General features: G+C 39.7%; 1 protein-coding gene across 1 annotated transcript in view; it reads left to right on the top strand.

Moving 5' to 3' along the window:
* The first annotated feature begins 1,003 nt into the window (after window positions 1-1,003).
* EFCAB7 (EF-hand calcium binding domain 7) overlaps window positions 1,004-13,935 on the top strand; it is a 20,952-nt gene continuing 8,020 nt past the window's right edge. Inside the window, exons 1-6 of the mRNA XM_010137823.1 lie at window positions 1,004-1,190; window positions 5,218-5,429; window positions 6,101-6,187; window positions 7,008-7,203; window positions 8,288-8,412; window positions 13,248-13,389. Of these exons, the coding sequence (XP_010136125.1) occupies window positions 1,004-1,190; window positions 5,218-5,429; window positions 6,101-6,187; window positions 7,008-7,203; window positions 8,288-8,412; window positions 13,248-13,389 (949 nt within the window). The remainder of the gene's footprint in view (window positions 1,191-5,217; window positions 5,430-6,100; window positions 6,188-7,007; window positions 7,204-8,287; window positions 8,413-13,247; window positions 13,390-13,935) is intronic.

Genomic DNA, 13,935 nt, shown 5'->3' with positions numbered 1-13,935 from the left:
ATCGTGACAGTGCCTCTGCTGAAGCTGTGTAAAGCTGCCCGGTTTTCCAGCTAAATCAGACTGGAAATACAAAAGTCAGCTTTTGAGTGTGGGAGGAAATCCTGACAAATGGGTTGCTCAGTGTGAACCTGCTCATGTGTGGTTTTCACTGGAGGACAGAGGGAGATTTTAATCTGCTGCTAACACCAAGAAATGGAACAGAGAATCCAACGTGATGCAAGTCTGTCGTGATTGTGCAGCCGCAGAGCTCTCTCCCGTGAGATAAGCTCTGTGCCCATTCTTGATCCTATTTACTTTGTTGTTTGATGAAAAAGACATTAAAGTAAGTCTGTGCCTCTCACACCTGTGGCCATGTTTAAGTTGACATTTGTTTTTTCCTGAAAACACTTACCACCTTTGCTGCCGCTGGTGAACTGTAGCAATGAGTGCTGCACTGGGAGTAAACCGGTGGTAGGTGTGTTCATTGATATACCAGGTCACAGGCAGTGAAGTCACCAGAGCCAACAAGTGCCCTTCTGTACAAACCCTCCCATTGTTTCTGTCATTAGGAGAATTTAGCTAATGTAGAAATTTAGCAATGAGTAGAATTTCTAGCGGAAATGTGTAGTAAGGGCAAGTCTGAGTGGTTGATTTCTAAACGTGGGTAGCAATGGTTGGTATCAGAGATAACTTAAAAATTTGGTTTTAGGCTTTCAAATAACGTGACTAGATAATCCTCGTGGTATCTAATGTCTGCTAAGAAAATAAAATACAATACAATGAAACTTTTTACTGCTAATAAAGAATGAATTGTGAATAATAAGTAAAGCTGAGGCTATTTTTGTTTGTGGATCTCATGGTGTTTACCTACAAGCGTAGCTAAGTATTCCCATCCCAGATTTAGAGACTGGAAATCGTATGACCTAGATATTAGGATAATTTGTGCTAATCTGTTCTTCAGAGGACAAAGCAGAGGCATTATCAATCAGCAACAAGTTCTAACTGTAACTGTGCTCTTCACAGGATGGCCAGCAGTCCGGAGAATGACGCATCCCTCTCCCTTCAGAAACTCTCACCCTCAGGAGGTTCCCCAGCAAAGACGTCCCAGCGTGCTGAAGAAGCCATCTTTTACAGGAACTGCCGAGCAGCTTACCTGGCTGTTTTAAAAAGCAGTTTAGAAAATATTAAATCAAAAGAACAGCTCAGTTTGGGTAATGATTAGATGTTTTCCCCCATAACTCTTGTGCGTGATGATTGCGGTGGGTAGTTTACAAACAGCAGGCAGCACGGCATAAACTCTGTGACTGTTCTAAGGAATTTACAGCACTTTTAGAGAGGGTTCCGATTTCGAGTGCTGGTGGCTGTATCTTTGAAGACATTTTCATCATTTACCTGTTATAAAATATGTCACTTAGTGGTTTTTCCAAGTTTATAGAAACTACCATTCCCCAAAGTTTTTTGTTTTCCACAAATCCTTTATCTTTGTTGCTTGGTGTTGGATGACTTGTGGAGGTGGGAATGTTACACCGAGTGTTTCATCTGTAAATCACCAGTGTGAAAAGCCAATACGCGCTGACAGCTTGCAAGGTACCTAAGTGGGTTGTTTAGCAACATCCACTTTGGTTTTGATCTCCGCAATAATTTTTCCCCTACCCCTGGCAAGTGATGAAGTGAGTTGGTCTTGGTTCAGTTTGTAGTGGGCAGTTGCCCTGGCACAGGAGATGGCCGTGGTAACTGGCATCAGAGGTTTGCAGCTCAGAGGAGGGGTTGTTACTGGGGCGATGGATATGGTAATTTACCGCTAAAGAGAGTCTCACAGGTCAGCTCGAAGTGGCTTTGAGTCAATACTGCCTTTCCTCTACCAACTCCATGGTATCAAGTGGACTGTTTCAGACACTGGTGTTTCCTAAAAATTCTTACTCTTATCGTATTTAAACTCCTACTGAATCACAACATTTCCGTAGACTAAATTCAAAAGTTTTCATGTTTTTATCCGTATTGTATTTGTGAAGAACTGGTGTTGCTGTCAGCAGTACAACAGGAAAAAAACATCTCTCAATACTTCAGCGGGACTAAATAAAGGTGTTAGTAGAGTCTAAAAGCTGTTTTGAAAACCTCTGGAATTTCAAAGTTCCTCACATGGAATTAGTAGGGAAGTTACAAATGTTTGTCTGAAAAATGGTAGTTAGGGCTGTGAATTGGAAATTTATTTCTTTATAATATAACTTAGTGACTGAGTAAGATGTGGAAGCAGTAAGATAAGACAGTTTCAGTTGTGAAATAGGTTTCACTGTCCCAGATGAAATTTCTCTAGCAAATAGAATACCAACTTTGCTGTCTCTTGGCGTTGTAGGATTGTGTACTATGTCTTACCGTATTTAAGTTTTGGTTTTTATCTTTCTTAGAGCTTTTCTTCTTTTTGTGACAAAGTTTATTCGTGGTGGTATGTAATAGCATGGGATTGTGTAAGGAAACTCATGGAACTCAGTCCTGTTTTCTACCTGGCAGTTTGTGATGTGAAAGTCTTTGCTTGCTTTATTGGAAAAGATGGTTGACAAACAAAGCATGAGAGCACAAACCTTCAGTTAGATACAGAGAACTTAAAAACTGAGTAATTTTTATGCTGTGGGTTTGGAGTATAGCTCCAAATGCGCTTTGCGTTGGTAGCAGTCCAGGTGCTTTCTCAAGATTGTGATGCTGGTAAAAGGTACGAGCATTATGGCCTTGCAGTTGTTCGTAATAAACAGGCAGCAGCTAAAGGCAAAACCATGCTAAGCTAGTAATTAATATAGTTATATCATAGTTCTAGTGACTTTTTTTTTTGCATATGTGAGGAAATATTTCTCACTAATGGCTGCATTGCCCCTGCCTAAAATACATGTGGAGACCAGTGCTGTCAGAGCTGAGTGTAATTCTCTGTTGCACTGGTTGTCGTTTCTGTCTCTACACCAGTCCATGAAATGCTACCCATTACAAGCACATTCTTTCAGCGTGTGACTTAGTGTAATCCAGGCTTTCTCAGCTGTAATAAAAGTGCCTTATAGCATCCTGATGAGAGGTTTGGATAATCTGGATATTAAGACACCAGTGGTGTGAACAAATGTCATCTCTTTTATATATGCTTTGGCTTTCATCTCTGTCCATATGCCACTTGGCCACATAGCAAGTGTTTGGGCATTTTGGCTTCAAGGTCAGCTCATAAAGGGAAGGTAGTTGCTCAGGTTCCCTGGTCTTTTCAGGGATAGTTAAGAACATTTAGAATTTTTAAGCACTGAGAGTTGTTATAGACTTAGACTACATCTTAAGTAAATTCTGGCATGTATCAAATGAGTGGTGCCAGTGTTTAAACATCTCTTGCTGCATGATGTTTGGTTAATAATCAAAACTATAAAACAGTCCCTTTGAGATTGATCCTTCAGGATTTTATCTGTAGGAGTTTTACTTATTCACAGATGGCAGCTTCATTTCCTGTGTCGTAATATCATTAAGGTGTTTAGCAGAATTGGTCTGTAAAGAAGTACAAAGAAAAGTCTCAGTCTGATTGAACTTCCCAGAATGCAGACTTGGAAGGCAGCTAGGGTATGAGCTCCCTGGATATGTAAAAATACCAAATTGTTGTATATTTGAAGGATGCTCTGTCAAATGTTAGTGAGTACTGTGCTGTATTGACATTCCAGGGACTCTGCTATCCCCAGAAAATAAACACACAGAGTCACTGCCCTTTCTTGGCTGACCTTGACATTGAAATCCTTCAGCAATTGCTACGTGACCAAGCGCTGTGTGGATAAAGATGGAAACTTTGTTGTATTCTTTCGGCTCCACTGGTAGAGGTGACAGGGCAGAAATCTGTATTTCGTCCTTGGCATTCAACGAGGGATTAGCAACAAACGCATGTGGTTTGATTTGTTTGTTTTGTGGTGAGACAGTTGCCCACTGAGAATTGTAACAATGCCACTGCCTCCTTTCCCAGATGCTGCTGAACTGGTCTCAGCCAGTATAGACTTGGTCAGCTGGCGAAAAATCAAACTGCCAGCCTAGGCATTGATGAGGGATGTCTTGTGTTCCCCTAAAAACTTGAAGATCTAAAAGCACCCCTCCAGTTTCAGACAGACTGTGCATTTGAACTAAATTTCAGTTTAACATAATACCTTCTTCACATTAGAAACCGATGAAAGGATGTTGTCAGGAAAGACTTTCAGGAGGCTAATGAGATCCAGCAGATTAATTTTGAAGACTGCCAGACATAGGAGCACTGGGCCTGGTTGTGTGTATGGCATTGGCTATGGTGTGTGTGTCTGTTGGTATCATTTTTCCTTTCCTTTTGAGATTCGTGTTGCGAATTTTGAATTTATGAGTTAAAATGTATAAATGTGATGTAAAATGTTGTTTAATATAAATTCTATACTAGATCTCAGTTCCTGGCAAAGGAAGTAGAAAGACTTATGTAGATCTTGGGAGAAAGAGGGTCTAATAATGTGCAAGCTTACAAATAACAGGTTTTTGATATCAAGGCGGGGAATTCGGATGCTGGGCTGAGTTTTACACTTGTCACTTGAGGTGACTGAATTAATGAATATTCTGCTTAATTAATGGTTTGATCCCATTAACTTTCTTTAAGAAAGACATCCCATTGAGTTTAGTGGAACAGTGCATATGAGTAAGGGGAAGCTGCAGATCAGAGCCTTTAAGCAAAATAATTCCTGTGATATTGTTGTGTTATAAAAAGTGGTGGACTGCTCTCTGGTTTCTTCCCTCTTCCATAGAAGAAAGTGGGTGGGATTCACAGCAGTGCAGCATATGGTTTAGGGACCCTGGCAGTGCAGGGGGAACGGTTGGACTTGATGATCTTTAAGGTCTCTTCCAACCAGATGATTCTATGACTCTATATGCCATTGCTGCGCTGAATCGTAGTTCGTGAGGGATGATCTAGGATATCCACCAGACGCTGCCTGTTTGGTGACTCCTTTCAAGAGAGTATGTGAACGAGCTCCTCTGCCCCTCAGGCTGCTTGAACTCTCTGGAACAAACCACAGAACTCAAGGCCAGGGAAGGTCACGTTCAGCCTGTAATCTGTGCAGGACTGATACTATAAGCAAAACTGTCCTTCAGACCCACTTTTCCCTTGGATTGATTTGGCTTTTAAAAAAAAAACCCTTGTGAAGTGATTAAAGGATGTTTTGAGAAAGCCCCTTTACTGACAGCTGGAATACATAGTTAACACTGTGTTTTGTTGTTCAGTACTTCAGCAGGCTGGAAGAAACCCATCTCAGAAGACAGTTAATAAATACTGGACTTCACAAACGACGACGCTGAATTTTGATGATTTCTGTACTATTTTAAAACAAGAAAAACCAGTTACAAAAACTGAACTGCTCGAAGCATTTGGAAAAATAGACACAGATAACTCTGGATATATTTTACATGATGAGCTTTATAGAATTCTTACAACGGTAAGTGTCCATAGAAGCTTAATGACCCATCTTTAACCATTTAAATTAGATGGCAAAGCTGTTCTGAATGTGTAAGCACGTATTCCTGATCAAAAGAATAAATAACTGATTCATGGGTCTTTTTTTTTTTTTTTTTTCAATTTTATGTTCCGTTGTTTGTTTTTTTTCTTTTTCCCTTCAGTCTTGCAGTTGAGAGAATTTGCTTTGGCATCACACTAATTATTCTGAGTAGAAATAGGTGCAAGGCAAACTCATGCCTGGAATAGTCCTTCCAGGGAGCTAAACTGCAGATGCAGACTGGTATTATAGGACTGCTCAAGTAACTAAGTGAAACTAACCGTTATGAGTTAGCTCTTGGTTGATAGTGCACTACAGCATGAGTAAGAACGACTGGGAGCTGTGATTCCCCAGTTTATGGAAGATTTTCTGACATGGATCTGTCATTCATGTTAGGGCGCCAGAAGACACTACAAAATGGCATCAACTGTTTAGAATTTAGTAGCATTGTAGGACATGCTTTGGAATGATTCAAATCCAAATCCATTTAAATCTATTGCAACATAAGATGCCTTGAAAGGATCTTGGAAGACTCTTTGTGGTTTTATTAAATGTGTGCTGAAGGTGAACAGCATTGTTGATTAGGAACTCAAACTGAGTTGTGTTTATTGCAGAGAGGTGAGAAAATGACTCGGGATGAAGTGAGTGCCATTACTAAACAAGCTGATTTTAACTGCAGCGGCAAACTCGACTACAACAAGGTATGGCAAACAGAGCGGTGTTATTTGTTCTTGTGTTACTGGCTCGATGTTATTGACACTATTAGCATTATCAGAACCAATACATCCCACCTCCACGTGGGAGTTGGACTATTCATGACCTTACCCCAGGCATCCCTCCAACAGCCTGCATACTGGGACATGGGCTGTGTCCCATTTCTGTTTCCCTCACTTCATACTTGAAGAAAATAACTTGCTGCAAGTGAATTTAATGTATTAGGCAGAGCCTGACAGTAAGCACGAAGCCTAAAAGCATGTGTGAGGATAAAGGATTAAAGACAGGATAAAGATGACAACAGCTGACAGCAAACTTATCAATGAGAGTGGCTATGTCTGTGATGTTTCATAATTCCTGTGTGTGGGACATTACTGCATATGCCGAACATCTGATTTTCAAGATGCAACACCTTGTCTCTGACACCATCTCTAAGTTTTGAACTGAATAGACAGTCCAGAAGATGTGTACATAAATATAGTCCCATGGGATAAAAACAACCCCCTGTTAAAAAGAAATCAGTCTTCAAATACCTAGAAAGAAATACGAATCTCTTCTTGGATTGAAAGTTGCAGTTAATTTTCCTTCAAAATTTGGAACTTCTTGTCGAATTGTGGCTCCATTTTAGTGTGTCCCTTGAGTGGATGCTCTCATTCATGAAAACTAAACTGTAAATTAATACCATGCTTTAAAAGAAAATGCATTTCATCTATTGATCTGTCCTTTTCCTTACTAATGTTGCATTTCAATCCTTGAAACTGTGGGAAACAGTGGTTCACTTACCTGAATACGTTTCTTTACCTACAGTTTTGTGACTTATACCTGACAACCAGTGAGCAGTGCTGCAAGACTGCGCGAGAGAAACTGGAAGTTGATGGTCGACTGAGGCAACAGCAGTTTGGAAGTCAAGCTGAAACCTCTGCTGAAGGGATCACACTGCCAGTGTCAAAACCATCACCAAGAATCCCGAGGAAATCTGATCACAGAGCAGCACCAACAAAAGGTATTTATGTTTCATGATGGGAGTTTTCATGCTGTTGGAGTTCATGCTCTGGATTGAGGAGTGGTTGAGTACTTTTTCATTATTTTCTCAGTTTAGTGGGGATGTTATGGACTAAGACGAATTTCTACTGTGGCAGTTGCATAAATGTCTCAGTGAATATCTGATCCCCATGTTCCAATGGACTTTGGCTGCCTCTATGATCTGAAGCTCTTGAATTTGTAAGGGTGAATTTCATTGGCTTTCATGTGACACAGTCCAGAGGGAAGAGAGTAAATGAGTGCTCAGATGTTGCTACGCAGCAAGTTATTTATTTCCTTCTCAGATCAGAGATGGAACCTTAAACATTTATCAATAAGTAAGCTGTTTGTCTCAATTATTGAGGCTGCTTTTCAAGCACAATCAATACGAGATTTTAATGTTCTTCTGAAGTTACAAAGGTACCTAAAATCCTTCCCAAACTGGGAAAAGACCAGAGGCTCACAGACTGCAGAGGTACCGTGGGTGAAATACTGGCACGTAGTGTGCGCTGTCTGCTTTAAGGTGCTTCAATCCTAGACAATACTGAAGAGGTGCAAAGGTGACAAAACGGTCATGAACACTGAGTTTATGTAGCTAAATCCGGAATTGAACCAGCAGAGATGCCCCAGCATAAGGAACCAGAAAATAAAGGTTTGGAAGTAATTGCAGTGGGCAGCTGTGCATAAGTGACTGGCAGGAAAAATACGTTGTCCTGAAAAGAACTAACTGTAATTTAGAAGCAGGTTAAACCTATCCACTTAGGATGGGTGTACCTTGGTTCCAAGGTAAATGGAATCATGTGGTAAGAATTTCTTGTCCTTCAGGCAGATTTGGTTCCAAGGTTCTGCTATTCATATGCCCATTCACCTGGGACATACTCTCAGGGAAGTAAAGGCGTGTGGCTAATGAGTTATTACATGTTATATAATTATAAGGGAAGTCAGCTTGTCTGAAATTCTTGTCATCCAGTTTTATTCTGTGTGCCTATAAATGTAAAGCTTTATGACAAACAGCGCTGGGAGTGGGTTGAAATAATGTCATCGTAACTAAATGCCTGTGTTTGTAGGTGATGGCAGAGCTCCTTCACGACCCTCCTCTGCTCCAAGCTGCAAAGCATCAGTTTCTACCACGATTATCACGGGTGCTGGCAGCAACCGCAGCACCAAGCTAACTGAGCTGGACGCAGTGAAGGTATCATGTAAGCTGGTCCTGGGGAAATGATGCTGTTTTCCTCTAGGCACTTTAAATAAGAAACCGTTTTTTTCTGATTTTTAGCTTATGTTTTATTAATAGTTTGTCAAGGGCAGCTATAAACTACTGAGAGGTTTCTGGATACATATTATTATTAACATTTTTATATACTGTTGGTTTTGCTGACGTCTAGTTATTGAAAATAATTTTTCAGGTGTGAAGGTTTAATAGAACCAAGTGTGTTCTTTATAAATGAAACCACTGTTGGATGAAACGTTTAATGACTTTCTGAGAAATTTAAAATTTAATAATTTATGAGGTTGGTGAGAACTTTAAATGCTTAAGTAGTCTGAAAGATTGTGTATCATAAACCTTTATATGAAAGGTAATTGGAAATAAATAACGAATCTGTGAGCATGTGCGGTTTGTTGGGCATTACTTTGTAAATACATGCCGTAGCCTGAAAATATTGATTTTTAGTTAGATTGATATGTTCTATCGGAGTTTTCTTTTAAATAAATCACTCATTCAATATAAATTCCTGTGGGAGAAAGACAACAAAGTCACTTTGCTAAGTCAATATTTGTAGAGTGTTAATATTGATCTTTTTCCTTTGTTTTCCCTTTCTTGACTGAACCTTTACTAGTTTTCTTTCAACAGAAAATAATAGCTGTAGAAATATAAAACATTAACTGGAAACCACTAGGACACATTAAAAATGTGCACCTGGAGACTCCTGTATAAAAGGGAAAAAATGGTTCTGACCATACGGTATAACTGCTGCTGCAACACCAAACTGATTGTTCTCAGGAGTTACATTTTTGTTTCAAATAACAACTCTATATTTGTTACTGAACTCCAAAGTCCTTTATATCTTTGACATTGCTATATGGTGACATTTGTTCTATATGAAAATTTAAAAGTATAACCCCAAAGGAATTGTTTGCAGTCTGTTTAGGTATCTGGACCTCCATGCTATTTAACCTGCAGTTTCACCTTGTTCAAACATGATGTGTAGTACATCAAACTATTGCACAGTTTCCCAATATTGGATTCCTCTCTCTCTGTACAAGCCAGTAAGAACTGACTGAAAAAAAGCAGCTGCAGATATCGGTTATTACTGATTAACATCGTACAAAACCTGAAACCGGTCAATAAAAGTGAAAAGGTGTGAGTAGAACTATGCACTTTTTTTAACCCTGTTAAACAGGGTTTAACAGCACAAACTCTGTCAGCATCAACGAATAAACACACAGTGATTCGTTTGTGGTGTGGATCAGAAGCTAGCACCCAAAAATTCTTACTTATCTTCTACTCAGAAATAAATACATTTTTTTCTGCAGTTCACCAGTCCTTTGGGGACAGTAAGAAGCAGCAGTTCTATGTTCCCACTCGTCTGTGAAGCAGCCTCATGCAATTGAACTAGCAAGACTTTTTCTGTGCCTATGGAACAGGTTTTGTACAAGACAAGGCACTGAACTGAAGATGCTTTAATCATAGGATTGATTCTTCTCACAAACATTGCTTTTTATTTGGAATTATACAGGGGCATGTGGACAATTCCAGTAATAACTTGAATTGTGATAGCAGTGGAATGGTTTATTCAGGCCCTGGCTGCAGCAGGCAGTGCCTGACATCTCTTGATAACATTTCTTATACAGACATTTCCCACTGTGCTTTGAAGTGACTTACTAAGACCCAAAGAGGAGATCACGTCTCAGCTTCCCAGAGTGACATACCTGTTTGTGATTTGACATGGATAATATAGAGAATATAGCACCACCTTATGCTCTCTGCAAGAATGACAGTTTGGTATTTGATTCCTAAAGCAGGTTGCTTGCTGTTGCTCATGTCATAATCTGCACATCATTCCTTGAGGTGTTTTCCCTGCTTACTTGGGTTGTTTGATATCTCTGTTGTAACAATGTCCATGTGAATGCAAAACTGCAAAAAAGGTAGTGTTTCATCTAAAATAACCCATAGGAAAATGGAAGGTAAACAAGCAGGACCAAGCTACTCTCCATGGAGGATCTGTGAGATGATGGTTTGAGAACGTGGCTGTTAGAGTCATTTTTGTGCATGAAAATAGTCCCAGTATCTTTTTGAATAGTTACAGCACATTTGGCTTGCTCTTTAAACTTACATTGTGCACTTCTGTGTCTCAAAGAACAGCCATGATGCTTCATTAGCAGGCCTGTGATCCTTTTGAAATGTCATTAATTTTTCAAGCAGTTTTGTAAGGTGTTAAGCTTAGAGACTGTATGAGCTGACAGCCAGTTACCTCAGCTGGGCCGAGTTTTAAGGAAACTTCCCAGTTTACTGCATGTGGACTTCAGGTGAAGTTAGGAGTCATGCAAGTATTGGAATGAACAGTTTACTGAGGATGGAATAGCACTAGAGATGATTTAACAGACTAAGCTACAGAGCCAAATTGTAGCACTGACTTTTGTTGACTCTAATGTTAATATCAGCCCACCTTATCCACTGGTTTGACCATGAGAGCAACCATATGTTGCTCAACATTTAACCCTCACCATTAAGTCTCAGTAATGTTTTGTCTCTATTCTCTTCTTTCCTAATTGTTCTTTGTGATTGGACCCCATTTGTTTATCCTGTCCCTAGAAATCTAGTTTCATGGATAAAAAGCGGTACAAAATTTTTAAGTGGCCGTGTTAATTAGGACTACACCACTACATAAAAGGTGACCAGGGACTGAGCTCTGCCTCCGTGGACCAAGTATCATAAGCAGCTTCATGTCCACAAAGCTTAGGCCTAGCAGCCTTTCAAGCAGGTTGTGTCCACTTTAAATGGCACTTGGCTTGATTTTTTTTTTCCTAGAACCCATGTGGTCATGTTGTGTGTTTAAGAAATATTTTTCAGCACCATTCATAATTTTATGTCTCTGCATCCCAGCCAAGAATACGGATTAGAAGCTGTGGGGTAGGTAATGGCATAGAGTATGCAAGACTAGAAAACATGATGGGATGCTGTTGGCTATGTAGGTCACAGGAAGCCAAACAAAGCACAGTTCCGTCCATAATCCTTCCTGAAAGTGGTGCCTGAAGTGAGAAGTGCTTTGAACTGCATACATGTTCTCTTGAAGAGCGCTGGATGTTTTCATCTGAAACAGAGCTGTGGAATGAGCTAGCAGCTAAACAGTATGGGCGACCGGGTGCCAAACACTTCACCTCCCTTCTCGCGGTCCTTCATTTCGCAGTGTTGATGTAGCTGGTGAGAGGAGATCCTTGTGCCTCCAACAGCATGTTGTTCCCTCTGCATCTCTGGTGGCAGAAGAGATAGGTTTCCACAAAGACCCTGGCTTCAACATGTTATTTAACTGGAAAAGATTATGGGAGGGGAGGGACTTGGGTATTAGTTTCTGCTAGGGGTCGGATGTCCTGCTTTGTTTTAGATAGCTTGATTGATCATTGTCTTTTCACTAGCTTGTGCTCTGAGGAAGCATCTGTACCTTTAAAGTCTCCTAGAATGGTTGTCTTTAGATCAACAACTTGGATGGGACATAATCCGAAGTAATTTGAGACTAAGATCATTTCCAGCTATGTAACATTTGGAATTCTCGGTGTTTATCCACGTGCTCAGGATGATACACTTTTATTCCTTTAGTGGGAAGATTCTTTTCATAGCTGAGTTTGTGCTATTTGAGTGAAGCTTATAAGAGTAATTCAGAGGCAGAAAATGAAGTGATAGTATTAGATTCTGTAGTCTTTCTATGCCAGCACAGATGGTGAGTTCTCTCAGAGTTCACCTCTGTCTTTGTTTTGGTTAATTTATAAAAAGTTCTTAAAGCAGAAAGGAGTGTAACAAAGATGTATTTGGTAACGTTTGAATGAGAAATGTTAGTTAGAGGAGTTGATCCTGCTCCCACAGGAATCCACAGCAAAACTGTGGCACAGGCCTGAAGGCTCTTAAATCCACGAGTCCCTGAGTGATTTATATTCTTAAGAAATGCAGAGTTCTGACTGGAGAAATCTAAATTCAAGATAAGAGCTGATGGTATCACCAAGCGTGTTACCTGGGTGTACGTACAGCAGCAAAGTCCTGTTCTTCCCTGACATCTTTATGTCATTGATTATCTTCCGTTGCTAGGAAGTGAGTGGAAACCACAGACTTAATCTGGACCGGGGAAGGCAAACTGAGAATGTCTTCTATTCCTCAAGGCATACAGTATGTCTGTAAGGACTTTGTTTTTATTTTGCTGAAGAAATAGCATTCAAATGGTATTCAAAATTGAGAATTGGGACTTGCTGTTTAAAGAATTGGAAGCACGAAGCTGTTCTAGCATCTCAGCAAAGTCATGGCTCCTCTAGGAATCGTGTTATTCACAAATACAGCAGTTTTCAGTTTGTCTTTTCAATAGCTTTAACAGAAGTCAAGAAGAACCACTGAGTTTGATCAGTACTTGTGTTTGTGGTTCGTCAATCAAGTGAGCAAATAACTTCTCACTATTCAGCTAATCAATGATATTATTTCCTTAATGGGCCTGATGGAATTAATGTAGCAAAATTCCAGCCTTTCAGTGGTAAATCAGGCAGGTCAGAGAATTCCGTGAGTTCAGTTTGATTCTTCGTGGCAATTCCAATTTCATTTCAGCTATTTGAGCAGTGGGTTGATGTGTGTGTTACTAACTGCTCTGTGAAAATGGGCTATGGAAAGGACCGTTTGAGAAAATTAGATTAAAAGAGTAGAAGATCAGTGCTGTATCTATCTTGGGTTTTATGCAGAATTTATTAAATCATCAAGTTGATGTATGTCAGAGAAGGCGCTTTTATCTTGATCAAAGATGAAGGCAACATCTAGTATTCCTTGGTTTCCAGGAATGGCAATGTGCACAGTCCAAAGGATGTTTCTACTTAGAAGAAGATGGTGAAATCATTAGTCACAAGTACAAGTTACACTTACCTCAGAGGTCTGCAGTGTGCATTACCATCAAGCCTTTAAACATTCGTCAGGTGGAAGGCAAGTGTATTTGTATTTCTTTGGAGAATTTCCCTCTATAATACATTTTTTCTCTTCTGCTACTGCATCTCTCCCTTTCTCACTTACAGTACTGGCGATATAGCAATACTTTTCTCTGTCAACCAAGTCCTATTAAAAATACAATTTGTCACACTGTATTTTCTGCATAGTTGTTCTGTGCTCACTGCCTGGGCAGTGAAAATCAGCCAAGACCATTAGCTTTCTCCTTTTAGTCAGCCAGCCTCTCAGATTGTTTTTGGCCATAGATTTGTGAAGTTTCTTATCCCGAAATTCAAATGTTAGCACTGTTTGCAGTCTCTCTTGAAGGTGTAAATGTCCTTTGTGAGAAACATTAATACGAAACAGTGCATATTGTCTTCTCCACCTCCAGTATTTGTATAAATACCTAAAATAGGTGGTTTTAATGTTGTGATTAAGTTTTGATGTTTTGATTATGACTTGTCTGAGGGATTTATAGCTTAGTTTGATAACTACAAAAGAGTAATTGGAGTAATTACAAAATTAAGTACAAAAGAGTAATTTGGA

This window comes from Buceros rhinoceros, unplaced genomic scaffold (genome assembly GCF_000710305.1).
Source record: "Buceros rhinoceros silvestris isolate BGI_N320 unplaced genomic scaffold, ASM71030v1 scaffold40936, whole genome shotgun sequence".
Taxonomy (NCBI): Eukaryota; Metazoa; Chordata; class Aves; order Bucerotiformes; family Bucerotidae; genus Buceros; species Buceros rhinoceros.
The sequence above is the reverse complement of the archived record's forward strand: the minus strand, read 5'-3'. Positions and strand labels throughout refer to the sequence as shown.